The 20471-nt window shown below is 43.1% G+C and overlaps 1 protein-coding gene across 5 annotated transcripts in view; it reads right to left on the bottom strand.

Annotated features, from left to right (window-relative positions):
• Positions 1–20471, bottom strand: part of ATP2B2 (ATPase plasma membrane Ca2+ transporting 2) — a 969683-nt gene that overhangs the window by 440763 nt on the left and 508449 nt on the right. For all 5 annotated transcript variants that reach the window (XM_030205270.1, XM_030205268.1, XM_030205272.1 and 2 more), the window contains one exon: positions 18916–19400. In XM_030205270.1, coding sequence (XP_030061130.1) covers positions 18916–19114 — 199 coding nt within the window. In that variant the 5' untranslated portion in view covers positions 19115–19400. The remainder of the gene's footprint in view (positions 1–18915; positions 19401–20471) is intronic.

Here is a 20471-nt window from a genome sequence, read left to right on the forward strand (position 1 = left end):
TCCAGCAGAGTTCCAGAGCTTAACTATTCATTGAGGGGTCCTTTTACAAAGGCATGCTGAAAAATGGCTTGTGGTAGTGTAGGTGCGGGTTTTGGGTGTGCACCGATCCATTTTTAGCGCACTTGTAAAAAAGGCCTCTTTTTTTGCTGAAAATGGATGTGTGGCAAAATCAAAATTGCCACGCATCCATTTTGGGTCTGAGACCTTACCGCCAGCCATTGACCTAGCAGTCAAGAATCTGGATGGCAATGACCTACATGCATCAAATGCACTTGGCGCGAGTCAGTTACGTGTGCCAGAAAATAAAAAATATTTTTCAGACATGCATAGTGAATGCACACCAAAATTGAAATTACTGCAAGGGCCACATGGTAACCGAGCGGTAACTCCAATTGGTGCATATTTGGCGTACGTAGGCACCAATATTTCCTCCTATTTGTTTTAAAAGTGTTTCCATGTAACTTCATTGAGAGTCCCTTAGTCTTTATACTTTTTGAAAGAGTAAAAAAAATGATTTAATGCTTTAAAGCACTTTGTGGTAAGCCTTTTATCACATTAAGCGCACAATAGTGCTTAAAATGATTTAGTAAAAGAAATCCTGTACCTTCAAAAGATATAAAATTAAGCTTTTGCATTACTGTCCACATGTATTTGTGTCTATGTACTTTGCTGTCTGCTCTACTGTACCTTATTTGCATCTTATGTACTTAAAACTTTCCATACCAATCTTCGCAGTTTTCCAAAGCAGTTTACAGTAAAATATTGATAACAGAGACACATTGGTAAAAAGTAAAAAGGTTTAAAAGAACAGTATAATTGGAAAATAAATTAAAGATAGAAAAACATAAATGAAAGAAGAATACAGCCTGCTCTCTGGACTCTACTGCTAGCAAGCCTCTAACCCTTATCAAAACCCTTTGCAAAAATGGTTTTAGAGCATCCATCTCTAAGAAAGCTTTAATGACCCTAATAGGGCAGAAAAATATGCTTTCTAACCAAAACAATTTGACACTCTAAAGATAAGTTGATTATCAGACAAACAACCTACTATCTTGTGGGACTGGGCAAGTAGAAGTCATCACATTGGGGTAAGTCTGCTAAAAACCAACCTGTTCAAGAAGGCATACCATAATGATTCATCTTAAATACTAGACATTTAGACTTTACATGAACTAGACCAATTTGAATGCTTACACTTGACTGATAACGTCGCTACTAACGAAAAGCATGCGATCCACGCACTACCACTTTATTTCTTATACCGGAAATGAACTTGCTATACTTAATTAACTTATTGTATTACTCACTCTATCCTTCAGGAACTTCAATGTAACACCACTTTGTACTCAACTTTCCCATTTATATGCCTTAATGCAATACCAATTGTAATTTCTATCCGGAAATGGCGATTGCCATTATGGCATAATGTAAGCCACATTGAGCCTGCAAATTGATGGAATAATGTGGGATACAAATGCAACAAATAAATAAATAAAGGGAGTTAGGCCCTAATGCACTCTTAATGCACTTGAAAACACTTACTGCAACACATGTTAAAGTGTTTTGCGGTAGGAAACCATTTAATGCATTCTAAGTGTGCGTTATTTACTTTTTCTGATTTATTTTTTTGCTGCTGGTATGCCATGGGTGGAGAATAGGTGGGAAAGCGCGTCAACATTAGCGCATATTATCTGGTTAATGTTGGCTTAATGTCTGAGCCCTTAATGCCTCATAAATAAGTGGTGGTAACTGCTCTCTTGTTAATTTTTTATTAGGTAACACATGCTCATGCAAACATTAGCACATGTTCTGAAAAAAATAATTGAAAATACCATATTATCCTGGGCATACTAGAAATGGACTTACCATGTGGCAAAGTCCTGCGTTAACCAATGATAAGCTCCTTTTCTAGCCACCCTACAGGTGATAAATACATTTATTTGTTAATGCACTTTAATACACTGCCTCTCTTTTTAGATTATAAAATCAATATCATTTTATTCTATTCACAATGTGTTACCATGTGATAGTAACTCCATATCCATAATTATGAATGACGAAGAGAATGATTCCTGAATCACAATGTCAATTGGTTTGATGGCATTCTATTTTCCTATTAGTAATGCAAATTTCCCTAAACTAATTCTCTGATGATACTGCTATAACACCAAAATTTTACTCTTTGAAATCAGCAGTTCATTGTAGCCAATCACTGGGTGACTCCAGTGCTGTTAACGGAATCATAAGTGGGTCTCCCATGGCTGGCCAGAATAGACCTATAACAGAGAGCAGGAAGCCACAACTTTTCAAATAATGGAATTCTATGTGAAAGGGTTTGAAATATTGATTTACTGGCATACTGCCTTAAGTACAATCTACTAAAGGCAGCAGTAATCAGGGAATGGGATATTAGCACAGCAGGTTAGCAAGCTTTTCTAAAATTATAATAATTGCTAAAGCATCCATAAATCATAATCAGGCATGTAAAATAGCATTAAAAATGTTTTATCATGCACATTCACCCACCAAATAATATATGGTTCATCCCCATCTTACATGCAGAATCTTATTGAGCTATAAACACGCAATGCTAAAAAAAAACATCCAGAGACTTTCTTGTATTACACTTCCCTCAATGTAATAAAATCAAATATAAAACTATCCACAATGATGGATTTTCATACCAAAGTACAACCAGATGGAACTCTGCCCAAACAACTTCGTCAAACTGAAGACTATCTCATATTTTGTAAACTACTGAAAACTCACTTGATAAGATCGACCTCTAACGGCAGAAATAACTAACCCTCTAACTAAACTGCAATAACAACAAACTCCATATTCTATCCTTTATATTACAAGCATGTTATATGATCAGGATTTTATGTTATGCTGTTATTAGTAATTTTATATGTATATGTATATAGATAAACAGATAGATATAGATATATGTAATCAGAATGCCTTGTCAGTTCTACTTTTGTTATATTGTGTATATTGAACTTGAATCCTATTTGAGATAATGTGGGATATAAATGTCATAAATAATAATAATAATAATACTGAATATTTTGCATGCAAGCTAAAATGGCAATAATTAAGGATGCTTAAACTAGCTTTTACATAGCTATTAAAAAGCTTCCTCTCTAGCAAGCATACAAAACTATCATGTAAATGGCTCTAAACAAAAAAATGGAGTGTGCATGCTATCTATATAACTAACAGGCTTATTTTCGAAAGAGAAGGGCGCCCATCTTTCGACACAAATCGGGAGATGGGCGTCCTTCTCCCAGGGTCGCCCAAATCTGCATAATCAAAAGCCGACTTTGGGCGCCCTCAACTGCAGTCCGTCACGGGGAGGTCCAAAGTTCCAGGGGGCATGTCAGAAGCATAGCAAAGGCAGGACTTGGGCGTGCTTAAGACATGGGCGTCCTTGGCTGATAATGGAAAAAAGAAGGGTGTCCCTGACGAGCACTTGGCCGACTTTACTTGGTCCATTTTTTTCTTGCGACCAAGCCTCAAAAAGGTGCCTGACCTGACCTGACCAGATGACCACTGGAGGGAATCGGGGATGACCTCCCCTTACTCTCCCAGTGGTCACTAACCCCCTCCCACCCTAAAAAAAACACTTTAAAAATATTTTTTGCCAGCCTCTATGCCAGCCTCAAATGTCATACCCAGCTCCCTGACAGCAGTATGCAGATCCCTAGAGCAGTTTTAGTGGGTGCAGTGCACTTCAGGCAGGCGGACCCAGGCCCATCCCCCCTACCTGTTACATTTGTGGTGGTAAATGTCAGCCCTTCAAAACCCACCAGAAACCCACTGTACCCACATCTAGGTGCCCCCTTCACCCCTTAGGGCTATGATAGTGTTGTACAGTTATGGGAAGTGGGTTTTGGGGGGCTCAGCACCCAAGGTAAGGGAGCTATGCATCTGGGAGCAATTTCTGAAGCCCACTGCAGTGCCCCCTAGGGTGCCAGGTTGGTGTCCTGGCATGTGAGGGGGACTAGTGCACTATGAATGCTGGCTCCTCCCATGACCAAAGGGCTTGCAATTGGATGTTTCTGAGATGGGCGTCCTTGGTTTCCATTATCGCCGAAAACCAGGGACGACCCATCTCTAAGGACGACCATCTCTAAGGTCGACCTAAATGTTGAGATTTGGGCGTCCCCGACCGTATTATCGAAGCGAAAGATGGACGCCCATCTTGTTTTGATAATATGGGTTTCCCCGTCCCTTCGCTGGGATGTCCTGTGAGGATGTCCTCAGGAAAACTTGGGCGCCCCGTTCAATTATGCCCCTCCATGTCACACATGTAAACCTGCCCAAAGGGAAAGGGGATGGCATTGGATATACCACCTTTCTGTGGTTACAATCAAAGTGGTTTACACATTATCCCCCAGATTCTATATAGCGCGATTGAAATTGTGTGCGCAAATCTGATTGAATTCTGGATTTGCGCACACAATTTAATTACTTAACAAGTTAATCAGCACTGATAATTGCCACTTAAGCAATTATTGACACTAATTAGCATTAATTAGAATTGATGCACACAACTTGCTAGGCGTATTCCGTAAAGAGGTACGCGTAAATTGTAATCTGTGGTGCCAAAAAGGGGGCAAGGAAACGTGCATGGAATGGGCAGGCCATGGACATTCCGAAAATCTTTGCGCAGGGTTATAGAATATACCTGCTCCAATTCTTAGGGGCCCTTTTATTAAGTGGCATAGGCACCTATGCACATCCAATGCACGTCAATTTGCAACTGCCACCCGGCTACCACGAGCCCTGGTGGTAATTCCATATTTTACGCGCGGCCGAAAATATTTTTTTATTTTCTACCATGTGGCACTAACCGAGCAGTAATCGGCAGTGTACGCTCACTGATGATTACCGCACAGTTAACGCATGAGACCTTACTGCTAGACCTTACCGCTGTCAATGGGTGGCGGTAAGGTCTCAGGCCCAAAATGGACGCGCGCTGATTTTTATTTTCCTGCATGTCCATTTTCGGCCTCCCCAAAATGCCTCTTTTGCAGGCAAGCTGAAAAATGGACCTATGCGCATCCAATACACACGCCTACAACAGCGCAGGCCATTTTTCGGCATGTCTTAGTAAAAGGGCCCCTAAGCGACTTGCTGCAGTGGACGTCAAACCCAGTTCTTCTGGTTCTCAGGCAACTGTACTGACCATTAGGCTACTCTTCTGGTCCAATCAGCACAGCTGATTTCATTTCCCCTCACTGACACCATCCTAATAATTAATTTACCACCCCAACGAGATTCTGAAAATGAAGAGCTGGATGTTTAGGGTGACATGTCCAGGGAATAAATCTGGAAAGATTTAGGTGTTAGATTGTGTTGCAAATTAAGGGGGCCCTTTTACTAAGCAACGCTAGTAAATGGGCTTAGCATGTCCTAACACAGGACTTTCCTGCATGCTTAGGTTTATTTCTAGCATGGCCCTAAATTCAGCCTTTTTCTTTAATCTCATTTTCTTGCTGTGCACTCTTAGCAGTAGTGTGTGGCCATTGAAAAAAAGTTAAAATAGGAACCCTAACTGCCTCCTATTTAGAGGGCAGGAGGGGCTCCTGTATTAAGTCTGCCTTAACTAGTTAGCACATAGTAATATAACCAGCTCATTTTCGAAAGTGATCGCCGGCCATCTTCCGACACAAATCGGGAGATGGCCGCCAATCTTCTGAACCCAGCGAAATCGGTATAATCGAAAGCCGATTCTGGCCGGGTTCAACTGCTTTCCGTCGCAGAGCTGGCGAAACATCAAGGGGGCGTGTCGGTAGGGTAGTGAAGGCAGAATGGGGGCAGGACAGGGGCGTGTTCATGAGATGGCTGGCTTCTCCCGATAATGGGGAAAAAAAGCCAGGCTTGACGAGCATTTCGCCGGCTTTACTTGGTCCCTTTTTTTTCAAGACCAAGCTTCAAAAAGGAGCCCCAACTGACCACCGGAGGGAATCGGGGATCATCTCCCCTCACTCCCCCAGTGGTCACCAACCCCCTCCCACCCAAAAAAAAAACCAAAAAAAAACTTTTTTGCCAGCCTCTATGCCAGCCTCAAATGTCATACCCAGCTCCATCACAGCAGTATGCAAGTCCCTGGAGCAGTTTTTAGTGGGTGTAGTGCACTTCAGACAGGTGGACCCAGGCCCATCCCCCCAACACCTGTTACACTTGTGGTGGTAAATGTGAGCCCTCCAAAACCCACCCAAAACCCACTGTACCCACATGTAGGTGCCCCCCTTCACCCCTTAGGGCTATGGTAATGGTGTAGAGTTGTGGGGAGTGGGTTTTGGGGGGGGATTTGGGAGGCTAAACAACCAAGGGAAGGGAGCTATGCACCTGAGAGCTATTTTTATTTTTATTTTTTTTAATTTTTAGAAGTGCCGGTTGGTATCCTGGCATGTGAGGGGGGCCAGATACTGGCTCCTCCCACGGCCAAATGCCTTGGATTTCGGCGGGTTTGAGATCGCTGGCATTATTTTCCATTATGGCTGAAAAACGATGCCAGCCATCTCAAACCTGGCGAGCTCTGACATTTGGCCAGGCCCAACTGTGTTAGCGAAGAAAAAGATGGTCGGCCATCTTTTTTGAAAATACCGGTGGCTCCGCCCACTTACGGCGCCGGAGATGGCCGCCCATAGTGATGGCCGGCGCCATTCAATTATGCCCCTTTAAGTGTGCTAGCTTGTCAACTCTTCTGTGCCCACTCTTTGCCTATTCCCTGCCCATGCCCCACCCCTCCAAAAATTAATAGAAAATAATTATTACAACGCAATTACCATATGCAAGCAGTTAAATTGTTACAGGATGCTTTAGCATGTACTACGGTAACTGTTTTTCCGTGTGGTAAACCAATGTTAGGGTTTAGTGCACCTTAGTTAAAAGGTCACTAAAGAAATAACTCAAACTGATATTCAGTTTCTTTGATGGTTATAGAGAAAGAGGGGGCAATATGCAACAATTTTCAAATGAATTTCCCAGGGTAACTAAGCAGACAGCTGGATACATTTTTTCAGGCTGAAAATTGTCTACCATTCACTGGCTAAATATGTGCACATAGATTTCACAGCATGTATATCTTTAGCTGCAGGGAAAAGAGACGAGACAGGGGGAGGCAAAAGAAGCAGAAGGAGTGGATTCTCAAATCCCTTCTAGTACTTTCTTCAGACACTTTGCATCTGCATCAAAGCAACTGCAACATCCTCAGATATTTACAATTTTGTTCTGTTTATATTTATACTTTCCCCCTAATTCTGTAAAAGTCACCAAAAATAGCATGTGCAATTTAATTAAACAGCAAGTTAATTAGCACCAATAATTGGCTTTTTAATGAGCAATTATTGGCACTAATTAGATTTAATTGGATCTACAAATGTAAATTTAGGTGCAGGATCTGTGCCTAAATTTTACTCATGAGTAAAAAAAAAAGGGGTCGCAGAAATGGGAGGGTCATGGACAGAACAGGGGCTTTCCTAGCATTATGAGACCCTTTTACAAAGGGTCATGTGTGAGCACATGTACTGGACGCACGCTGGACCATTTCTCCACTGCATCTGGAAAAAGGGGGGGGGGGGGGGGGAAATAGATATGCAGCAAAATGAAAACCAGTAGGTGTCTATTTACGGCCTGAGCCCTTAACGCCACCCATTAACTTAGTGATAAGGGCTCATGCATTACCCATGCGGTAACCGTCAGGTGCAAGCCAACTGCCGATTACCACTGGGACTGCCCCCAAAGGTAGAAAAAAGAAAATTATTTTCTACCACGGGTTTTCGGCATGTGCCAAACTCGGAAGTTCCACCAGGTACTCATGCTAGCCAGGCGGTAAGGCTGATTTGACATGCGCTGCATCTGCGTAGACCCTTATGCACCATTGTAAAAGGGCCTCTTTGTGCATTAGAATAAGAGGGGATGTGTACCTAACTTAGGCACACGCATTTGTACCGTGTTTCAGTTGGGGCGAATAGGCGTGATTCCCAGACATAAACACTATTCTATAAACTGCACCTAACTTTAAGCGTAGCTTATAGAACAGCAATTTTTTTTGCCATCATATTTAGAATCTAGCCCTTTATGTACCACTTACCTTAGAAAAGGTGCAGAGAAGGGCGACAAAAATGATAAAGGGGATGGGATGACTTCCCCTATGAGGAAAGGCTAAAGCGGCTAGGGCTCTTCAGCTTGGAGAAAAGGCGGCTGAGGGGAGATATGATAGATGTCTATAAAATAATGAGTGGAGTTGAATGGGTAGATGTGAAGCGTCTGTTCACGCTTTCCAAAAATACTAGGACTAGGGGGCATGCGATGAATCTACAATGTAGTAAATTTAAAACGAATCAGAGAAAATTTTTCTTCACTCAAAGTGTAATTAAACTCTGGAATTCGTTGCCAGAGAATGTGGTAAAGGCGGTTAGCTTAGCGGAGTTTAAAAAAGGTTTGGACGGCTTCCTAAAGGAAAAGTCCATAGACTGTTATTAAATGGATTTGGGGAAAATCCACTATTTATGGGATAAGCAGTATAAAATGTTTTGTACATTTTTGGGATCTTGCTGGGTATTTGTGACCTGGATTGGCCACTGTTGGAAACAGGATGCTGGGCTCAATGGACCTTTGGTCTTTCCCAGTATAGCAATACTTATGTACTTATGAGACCAAAGTGGTTTACAATATAAAATTAAATATTTAAAAGAAAACTGAAAAAGGACAGACCTACCACAATCATACCAGAAACACACACACACACTCTCCTATCAACACTCCAAAAACATAACCATAAACACTCCATAGTAGCCCAATGTCCCCAGGAATTACTTATCCAATCCTAGCTGTTCGGACACATCTTCTCCAGTCCTTTTCAAGCAATCACAATTATGTTATTTGTTTTTGGCAGCCATGGCATGCTGGAAGTGCTGTGTCTTATTCACAATGATTCCAACATCTTTTTCTTGTTTGGTAGCTCTTTATAAGCTGCCCAGCATTTTGTACCAGTATTTGGGATTACTTTTCTTTATGTGCATCGTTTTATACTTTTTGCATTCCATTCATTTAGATTCCCAGTCTCCTAGTTACATAAGATCCTTCTGCAAATCCTCACAATCCTATTTTAATGACTTTGAATAATTCTGAGTTATCTGCAAATTTGATCACCTCACTTGCTGCTCCTTTCTCCAAATCATTTATCAATATTAAATAGCATGAGTTCTAACACAGGCCCTTGGGGCACTCCACTACTGACCTTTCCCACTTGGAAAACTGACCATGTGGTCCTATACTGCGTTTCCTGACATTTACCCAATTTCCAGTCCATAATTGGGCATAGCCTCCTCTCACATGACTTTTTAATTACCTGAGCAGTTTTTCACAACAGACTGGCAAATATCTTAAAAATACACTACGGAGTTTATTTTACACCATTTTGAATCAGATGGAATGTAAAACTCATTAATTAATAAAAAATTAAATACATTCACGTTTAAGATGTTCACAAAGGATTTTCAAAACTGGCATATATACATCTAAAACTGCAGATCAAAGTTGGGATTTACAGCTGCTACATATGACATTCAATTAAAGAAAAGTGCTGCTATTTAGGGGAGGTCACCCCCTTAAACCCCTACTGCTTGGTCCTTACTCCAAAAGCCAACTAATAAGGGATGCCATGCTCTATGACAGCATCAGAAAAAAATAAATATTTATGTTTCTAAAATAGCTAACATTTATGTTCAGGCACATAAATGTTTGTTGCTACTTCACAATTTATACCTTTATAGTTGATACCTTATAGTTTATAAAAACTTCCTTTACCACCTTCTCTGAATAGACAGTATTGAATGGGTTAATGTCTCATCAGGAAATGCTGTAAATAACTTTGTCATGGATCATCTAGTCCTGGAACTGATCATGGGCGGTGTTTCTTTAGATCTAGACCTCACTAGAATGCAGAACTGGTGCATGGGTTAGTGCTGGTGGGGCTGCATGGAAATAGTGATAACAGTGCAATTGAGGTTTTAAAAATCACTGGAACAAGGACACTAAAGAAAACTATTACAGTATCACAAGAACACAAGACCATAAGAATAGCCATACTGGGTAAGACCAATGGTCCATCTAGTCCAGTATCCTGTTTCCAAAAGTTGCCAGTCCAGGTCACAAGTACCTGGCAGAAACCCAAGTAGTAGCAACATTCCATGCTACCAATCCCACAGCAAGCAGTAGCTTCCACATGTTTGACTATGGACTTTTCCTTCAGGAACTTGTCCAACCCTTTTTCAAACCCAGATACGCTAACCGCTGTTACTACATCCTCCAGCAAAGAGTTCAAGACCTTAACTATTTGTTTGAAGGGGTAAACAAACATGTGGACAAAGGTGAGCCAGTTGATGTAGAGGCTCATTTTCAAAGCACTTAGCCTCCCAAAGTTCCATAGAAACCTATGGAACTTAGCCTCCCAAAGTGCTTTGAAAATATGCCTCAAATTGTGTATCTAGATTTTCAGAAGGCGTTTGATAAGGTCCCTCATGAAAGACTACAGAGGAAATTAGAGGGACATGGGATCGGAGGTAGTGTCTTACTATGGATTAAAAACTGGTTGAAAGATAGGAAACAGAGAGTAGGACTAAAAGGTCAATATTCACAATGGAGAAGGGTAGTTAGCGGGATCCCTCAGGGATCGGTGCTGGGACCTCTGCTTTTTAACATATTCATAAATGACCTAGAGATGGGGGTAACTAGTGAGGTAATCAAATTTGCCAATGACACAAAGTTATTCAAAGTAGTCAAATCGCGGGAAGATTGTGAAAAACTACAAGAGGACCTTACGAGACTGGGAGACTGGGCATCTAAATGGCAGATGACATTTAATGTGAACAACTGTAAAGTGATGCATGTGGGAAAGAAGAACCCAAACTATAACTACGTCATGCAAGGTTCAGCGTTGGGAGTCACGGATCAAGAAAGGGATCTAGGTGTCGTCGTTGATGATACGTTGAAAACTTCTGCTCAATGTGCTGCTGCGGCTAGGAAAGCAAATAGAATGTTGGGTATCATTAGGAAAGGGTTGGAAAACAAAAATAAGGATATTATTCTGCCGTTGTAACGCTCCATGGTGCGACCACACCTCGAGTATTGTGTTCAATTCTGGTCGCTGCACCTCAAAAAAGACATAGTGGAATTGGAAAAGGTGCAGAGAAGGGCGACAAAGATGATACAGGGGATGAGACGGCTTCCCTATCATGATAGGCTGAAGAGGCTGGGGCTCTTCAACTTGGAGAAAAGGCGGCTGAGGGGAGATATGATAGAGGTCTATAAGATAATGAGTGGAATGGAACGGGTCAATGTGGAGCGTCTGTTTACGCTTTCCAAAAATACTAGGACAAGGGGGCATGCGATGAAGCTGCAGTGTGGTAAATTTAAAACGAATCGGAGGAAATATTTCTTCACTCAACGCATAGTTAAACTCTGGAATTTGCTGACGGAAAGGTGGTTAAGGCGGTTAACTTAGCGGACTTCAAAAAAGGGTTGGACGGCTTCCTGGAGGAAAAAGCCATAGAATGTTATTGAATGGATGAGGGAATACAGTATTTCTTGGATAGGCGGGACAAATTGCTTGTTCTTTTGGCCGCTGTCGGTGACAGGGTGCTGGGCTTGATGGACCCTTGGCGATGCTTATGTACTTATGTTGAGTGAAAAAATATTTCCTCCTATTTGTTTCAAAAGTATTTCCATGTAATTTCATTGAGGGGTTAGCTCATGTAATCTGCCATAGGACCCATTTTATTCCTATAGGCCTGCTGCAGATAGAATGTGCTAATCATTAGTAAAAGACCCCCTGAGCATTCTCTACTCTTTGTAATTAAAAAAAAAAATCAATTCACTTCTACTCATTCTACACCACTCAGGATTTTATAGACCTCAATCATATCTCCCCTCAGTTGTTTCTTTTCCAAGCTGAAGAGCCCTAACCTCTTTAGCACTCCTCATATGAGAGGAGTTCCATTCCCTTTATGATTTTGGTCGCTCTTCTTTGAACCTTTTCTAATTCCGCTCTATCTTTTTTGAGATACGGTGACCAGAACTGAATGCAATATTCAAGGTGAGGTCATGCCATGGAGCGATAAAGAGGCATTATATTATTAGATTTCAACATATTATCTGCAATTATATCTAAAACTTTTTCTTGGGTGCTGACCCCCAAGGTGCACCCTGACATCAGGTAACTATGATGTGGATTGTTCTTCCCAATGTGCATTTGTTCACATTACATCTGTCATTTGGATGCCCAGTCTTTAAATTTCCTAAGGTCTTCCTGCTATTTTTCACAGTCTGCAAGTGTTTTAACAATCTTGAATAGTTTTGTGTCATCTGAAAATGTAATCACTTCACTTGTCACTCTGATTTCCAGATCATTTATAAATATGCTAAATTGCACCAGTCCCAGTACAGATCCCTGTGGCACTCCACTATTCACCCTCCTCCATTGAAAGAAATAGCCATTTAACCCTGCCCTCTGTTTTCTGTGCAATAACCAATTCCTAATCCACCACAGAACATTGCCTCCTATCCCATGACTCTTTAATCTTGTCAGGAGTCTCTCATGAGGAACTTTGTCAAATGTTTCCTGAAAATCTAGATACACTACATCAACTAGCTCATCTTTATCGACATGTTTATTCACACCTTCAATGACATGAAGCAAATTGCTGAAGAAAGACCTCCCTTGGCTGAATCCATGCTGACTCTGTCCCATTAAACTATATTTACCTATATGTTCTATAATTTTATTCCTTATAATAGTTTAAAAAGGAGAACTATAATAAAATGAGAACATTTGATAAAAACTAAAAGGAGCCATTAGCTTGGGTCAAAACTTTGCATAAGGCATGGACATTACGTAAAAATTCCAAGATCGATATTCACACAGGTCAATATTCACACAAGTTTAACCCAGGGGCGTAGCCAGACCTCAACGGGAGGGGGGGCCAGAGCCCAGGGTGGGGGGGCAATTTTGGCCCACCTCCCCACTGCCACCCTCCTGCCACCACTTCCACCCCCCCCCCCCCGTTTCCACTCCCCCCCGCCACTGCGAAGGTACCTTGGCTGGTGGGGGTCCAACCCCCACCAGCTAAAGCATTTGTCCCACGCTGGTCTCACATTGCCTGGTGCCCTGTCCTGTTTTCAGTCACTGTGCACGCTTATTGTAATGAAACTGAGCATGTGCGAGCGTGCTCAGTTTCATTAAAACAAGCATGCACAGCGACTGAAAACAGAACAGGGCGCCAGGCAATGTGAGACCATGGCGGGAGAAACGCTTTTGCTGGTGGGGGTTGGGGACCCCCACCAGCCAAACCGGGGGGCCCAGAGCCAATTTAGGGGGCCCAGGCCCCCATGCCCCCCATAGCTACACCACTGGTTTAACCAGTAAACCTCGCTGAGCTAGCTGTCCACTGATATTCAGTGGCACTTAACTGGGTAGTGCAGCTGTATATGGGTTCTAACCAGCCATTGTAAAACCAGCTAGGTTAGGGATATACGAGGATGTAGTTTGGGTAGAGCCATTAGCTAATCAGTTAGTAGCAATATTCAGCAGTCAGTTACCACACAGCACAGTGCAGAAAAACCCTTAACATCAAGTACTGCATGCAACACAGTACTAGCCCACTCCAAAAAGTAAATAAATAGGTCACTGCTGCGATGGTGTATTCCCAACACATCTCCGAGGCTTCCAATCCACCTGACACCCCCTGCAACATCTGATCTCCTTTCTGATCCCCTCCAAAACATCTGCCCCCCCCCCCCCCGATATTCAGCCGCCAGCAGGCAGTGTGGTATGCTACTGCCACAGGTGCTGACCCCAGATATTCAATGCTGACCCATATTAGACAATCGGCATCGAATATCCAGTTTCACTTTTGGCTGTGATAACTCCCCCTAAAATTTGAGCATGATTGATTTTACACACACAACTTCTATAATATCAACTACGGGCTGTTGCACCTGTAACTGCTAATTGTTGCCAATTAGCACCGACTAGCTTGTCTTTATTAAATACATTTATGCACACAACTAACCTAATTCTATAACTTGTGTGCACAAATTTGCATGCTAAGCTTACATTTGGGCACATTATCTTATAGAATTTGTGGGGTATATGGATAGTAAGGGAATGGGACTTGATATACTACATTTCTGTGGTTAAATCAAAGCAGTTTATATATTATATACAGGTACTTATTTTGTACCTAGGGAAATGGAGGATTAAGTGACTTGTCCAGAGTCACCAGGAGCTGCACTAACCACTAGGCTACTCCTCCACGCCAACCACTAGGCTACTCAGTGGCATTTCTTTGTTGGCTGCCACCCGGGATGGATCACCGCTGCACCCCCCCCCCCCCCCGGGTGCAGCATCGTCCACCCCCCCCCCCATCCCGGGTGTAGCACGACACCCCCCAGGTGCAATCCCCCCCATGTATCACTTCCAAAATCCCCCCCTCCCAGGGTGCATTCCGGCTCTGATGGTTCCCTGCTCCCTCTGCCCCGGAACAGGAAGTAACAGCAGAGAGAGCAGGAAACCTGTGGAGCCGAAAGCCGCGGGGCTGCTCCCTGAACCCCTCCTGCAGCGCGCACCCGGGGCAGACTGCCCCCACCGCCCCGCTCTCAGTACACCACTGAGGCTACTCCTAGCTCAATCTATCTTAGAAGCAGTAACTAAATGATCCATTTAGTGTCCATTTTCCAAAGTGCGTCCAACTCAGAATAGGGACATCCAAGTCAGAGTGTCACAAATGGATGTCCGTCTAACATGTATTTTCAAGCAGGATATAGCCTCATTGAAAATACGTGAGATGGACATCCATGTGCTGGCAACGTCCAGCATGAACATCCATTTTACAAACTAAAATGCCCAGATTATGAATGGAGTAAATCAAGGGACATGAGCATTTGTATAGCAGCATAGGAACATCTATATAATAAAATGGCCACACAGATAGGGTTACCATATGTCCGGATTTCCCCGGACATGTCCTCTTTTTGAGGGCATGTCCGGGGCGTCCGGCGGATTTTGCCCCCGCCCACGTTTGTCCGGATTTCTGGACAAACGTGGGCGCGGGTGCGGGCAGGCGCGTGCGTGCGGTGGGCGTGCGATCGGCGCGTGGTCTCCCGTCCCCTCCCCTCCCCTTCCTTACCATGTTCCCTGGTGGTCTAGTGACGTCTTTGGGGCAGGAAAGAGCCCCCTCTTTCCTGCCCGGAGCGCTGCCTCCCCTGTCTATCATCCTTCTCGGTCTGGCTGGGGATTCAAAATGGCCGCCGAGAGTTGAACTCTCGCGAGGCCGCTTCAACTCTCGGTGGCCATTTTGAATCCCCAGCCATACCGAGGAGGATGATAGACAGGGGAGGCAGCGCTCCGGGCAGGAAAGAGGGGGCTCTTTCCTACCCCGAAGAGAAGACGCTACTAGACCACCAGGGCTAGACAGTAAGTGAGGGGGGGGTATGTGATGGGGGGGAGGGGACTATGTGACGGGGGGGGGGGAATAGGGGCGGAACCCGGACCTGAAGGGGGCGTGGCAGGGGCGTGGCATGAGGCGGGGCGGGGGCGGGGTAGGGGGGCGTGACATGTGTCCTCTTTTTCAGAGGACACAAAATGGTAACCCTACACACAGAGGTCCATGCAGAGCAGAGGGGTAGCCTAATGGTTAAAGCAGTAGGCTGAAAATCAGGGGACCTGTTTCTAAATTTTACTTTTATTCATGAGCCCTCCAGGAAAAGGAAACTGCCTACTGTACCTGAATGCACATCACTTCAATAGCCTTCAGGCTTGCAGGTGTCTTATATATTTAGATACAGTAGGTATTTGTTTGTACCTAGATGACTCACAATTAACAACAAGTAAAAGAGTTGGAGTGGGATTTGAACCTGGATCCCTTGGGTTATCATCCACTATAGTAACCACTAGGCTACTCCTCAGCCTTGCTTGCTGCACTGTTAAAGAATGCCCATAATGCCTGAAGCTGATATAGAGTCTGGTTTCACATTCAGGGGAGAAGGAGAGGGACTGCAACCACTGGGGGATTAAGGAAGTGTCATGCCTTTTTCCTCCAGTGGACAGCTGCTCAATCAAAGCACCTTTCTGTAAACAGGAAGTGCCTATACTAGGTCTAAATAATGACATCCTTCTTTTTAGACAGGGACATCTCTTCTCCTTCATCCATATTTTAGACTTTCTAGTCCCGCCCAAAACATACCCAGACCACGCACCCTTGCTATATGGATGTTCTGTAGTGTTGGACGTCCATATCCTGCCTTTATAAAATTTGGATTTGGATGTTCTTGCAACATAGACATCTCATTTCCAGTTTTCAGACATCCAAAACAGGAATAGAGTATTTGAAAATAAGTACCTACTCTGGTTAATTTAAGCCTGCTGAATATAAGGCCTAAATCTAAATTAAAGATGCTGGTATGGTCACTGCTTAACACACATACTCAGCATAACTACTTAAATGGATACTCACATGTGCCACTGCTTAATTTAATACAATGACTGTACTGGATGAATATTGGGCTCATAATTTTCAGTTTTTTAGGTCAGTAAGAGGGCAGATGTAAACACTTGGCACCTCTAGTTAGCCATGCCAAGCGCCAAATCTATAATGGCATCTGTGCACCAAAATTGGCATGCCAACATTTAGCCACTACTAGACTATTTGTATCAGGTGAATTTCAGGCAAAAATGGGTGAACCCCAAGAGGGTCATAATCGAACGGGGACGCCCATCTCTGAGGACGTCCGCACAAATGGGCGGGGCATCCTGTATTATCAAAACAAGATAGGCATTCATCTTTCGTTTCGATAATACGGTCGGGGACACCCAAATCTCAACATTTAGGTCGACCTTAGAGATGGTCGAACTAAATGTTGAGATGGTCGACCTTAGAGATGGGCGACCTCGGTTTTCACCGATAATGGAAACAGAGGACACCCATCTCAAAATCGACCAAATCCAAGGCATTTGGTCGTGGGAGGAGCCAGCATTCGTAGTGCACTGGTCCCCCTCACATGCCAGGACACCAACTGGGCACCCTAGGGGGCACTGCAGTGGACTTCACAAATTGCTCCCAGGTGTATAGCTCCCATACCTTTGGTGTTGAGCCCCCCAACCCCCCCCCCAAAAAAAACACTCCCCACAACTGTACACCAATACCATAGCCCTTAGGGATGAAGGGGGCACCTACATGTGGGTACAGTGGGTTTCTGGTGGGTTTTGGAGGGCTCACATTTACCACCACAAGTGTAACAGGTGGGGGGAGGATGGGCCTGGGTCTGCCTGCCTGAAATGAACTGCACCCACTAAAAACTGTTCCAGGGACCTGCATACTGCTGTGATGGATCTGGGTATGACATTTGAGGCTGGCATAGAGGCTGGAAAAAATATTTTTTTATATTTTTTGGGGGGGTGGGAGGGGGTTGGTGACCACTGGGGGAGTAAGGGTAGGTCATCCCCGATTCCCTCCGGTGGTCATCTGGTCAGTTCGGGCACCTTTTTGAGGCTTGGTCGTGAAAAAAGGGACCAAGTAAAGTCGGCCAAATGCTCATCAGGGACGCCCTTCTTTTTTCCATTATCGGCCAAGGATGCCCATCTCTTAACCACGCCCCCGTCCTGCCTTCGGTACGCTACCGACACGCCCCCGTGAACTTTGGTCGTCCCCGCGACAGAAAGCAGTTGAGGACGCTCAAAATCAGCTTTCGATTATGCCGATTTGGGCGACCCTGAAAGAAGGATGCATATCTCCCGATTTGTGTCGAAAGATGAGCGCCCTTCTCTTTCGAAAATCCCCCTGCAAGTGTACCATGCAACACATGTCATTTATAGTGCTCTATAAGATACCTGTGTAAGTTGGAGACATGCTCATGTCCCTCTCATGTTCCATGCATGTGTACGCCCCCTTGCAGGTGCATGCTAAGGCACTTATGCATTACCTTATAGAATAGCGCATAGTGCATTTACACACACGTGCCAATTTTCTTGACATTTACCTTCCAGTTTTTTTTTTTTTTGTTACATTTGTACCCCGCACTTTCCCACTCATGGCAGGCTCAATGCGGCAGGCAATGGAGGGTGAAGTGACTTGCCCAGAGTCACAAGGAGCTGCCTGTGCCGGGAATCGAACTCAGTTCCCCAGGACCAAAGTCCACCACCCTAACCACTAGGCCACTCCACCCTTTGTTTTTATATAGTTTCTTCTGGATTACTTTTGTTTATCTGGTATTTAAAGACCTCCCCCCACCACCAACAATACACACTCTGATTATAAAGGATTCCTTCATCGTATATATAACACAGGAGTCTTAAGCAATAAGGCCATTATATTCAAGACGCACATAACAAGCCAAGGGCTAGATCTGCCAGACTGCATGAGCGTATAAGCAAGCAATAACGTCATTAACACTTGTTATTAATGGATGCATGATAGTGCATGGTAATGCAGCAGCACTTTTTAGTAAACTTTGCCTACAGTATGATTCATTTCTGACACTACACAGCAGCACACGTGATGTTAATGAAACAAATATAACAAAGCTATACATATTTCCCAGTCTGTTATAGTCTGTGTCACTAAAACATTCTTATTTCCAAGTGCTAACTATACAAAAGCCTCCAAAAGAAGGATCTGGCATTGCAATAATAAGTACTAAGGGTTCCCTTGTAGTTACTGCAAATGAAATCGTGAAATAAAGTCACTGCAATGGGAACCATACATTATTTCTGAGGATTTAACAAAACCCTTAACTTGATACTGCAGTGTTGCTCTCTAATGAAAGTTGGAAACCTCATACTGCATCATAAATTTGTTTTGCACCTTTCTTCCAAAATACAGACTTGAATCAAACCTCACTTACCTTCTGTGGGTGATGTCTTCAAATGTCTGCAGATCCCATCTGTTTCCCCATAGTATTCCTTAATTTTTACTACTGCTTCTGGTCCTCGAAGCTCCATAAAGGAGCGCAGCTCCTCCAACGTACATCCAAACTCTCCTGTGTGATTGGCCTCATTTCTTTGGTTCTTCGAGTAGAAATCACTGTTTGTCATATCACCCATTTTGACTTCAAATATTGCTCCAATGCGCGTATGTACAGAATTTTAAAAATGATTAAAGGTTAAAACTTTTTGCAACTCAAATTGCATCCGAGCAGGTAAAAGCAATCCAGCTTTATATTTTGTGAGCTCAACTGAGAACTCCCTGGATGGTGGAGACACTGTTGATCAGGTAACAGTCCAGAGATTTGCTGCTTTCAAGGCTGCAGACCAGCTCCACCCCATTCACCATTTTTCATTGTGCTACTCTGTAGCTGTGGAATCTACATGGTCATCTTCTCTGCTGAACCTTTATTAAAAAAAACACAGCAAAGAAAGAAGACAGCAATATTAGAATGAGGAACCTAAATACAGGATTATTTGAAATCTATTTATTCTGGTGGATGTAACAGTAGAGACTCAATGCCAATTAAGATTTGGGCCCTCATGGTCACAGCAGACTCCAGAGACTATCAACCTCCCAGCTATGTCACAGATAAGGTTCCTTCTAGCAATAGCAGTGGTTTTATTTATTTTTTTTTTACCTTTGATCCAATCGCAAAAGCATCAGCTAAATGAGAAGGCTCATGAATATTTATAAGTAAGCCATTAGTCCAACAGCTTAGATGTACTTCTGGTATGTGATCTATTTCACACCACTGTATCAATCTTTCATGTGACAAGAGTAAAAAAAAAAATTAATTGAACACTATTACTTATGCCTTCATCCATTGTCAAAACCATTTCTCAGTAAAAGAAAAGTGAAATTAAGAAAAAAATGCAAAGGTTTTCTTTGCCAATCTGAAATTTACTCAACTTGATATATCTTTAAAACCTTGCCAGCTAAGGAAAATGAATACAGAATATAAATTAGTTAATAAGCTAGGCCAAATAAGTAAGCACTCTGTATAACTGAATAACGACAGAGGTTGCCAGTTTGATTGCTTTAGGCCTCCATGTACTACTTAACGTGTTATTTCACTCCTCATCAATCAGGGACATGTTGTCCCTCAGCATTATGTACAGCACACAACCAAACTGTTTTTAACATGGCAGTCATCGATTGCAGTTGATAAGGGTCAGAAAGAATGATATTACACTATTCTACCTCCCTTTTTTCCCTTCCATGGATATTGCTGATCAAGTTCTGTCAGTATTTTAGAATGGAATCTGCCAAGGTAGAGCCTGTACTAAAATACATGGAGAAATGGACATTTATGCACCAATTACGTGCGGCTTCAGCATCTACGCTAGAATCATAAATATCTAAACTATCAACTGGACAAAATGGGCACATAAACGATTATGTGCTGGCAAAAACATTTATGTTGTAAAATAGCAACAAAAATGTTTATGCCAGCCGTTTTAGAAACTGTAAGGA

The sequence above is a fragment of the Microcaecilia unicolor genome, chromosome 6 (genome assembly GCF_901765095.1).
Source record: "Microcaecilia unicolor chromosome 6, aMicUni1.1, whole genome shotgun sequence".
NCBI lineage: Eukaryota > Metazoa > Chordata > Amphibia > Gymnophiona > Siphonopidae > Microcaecilia > Microcaecilia unicolor.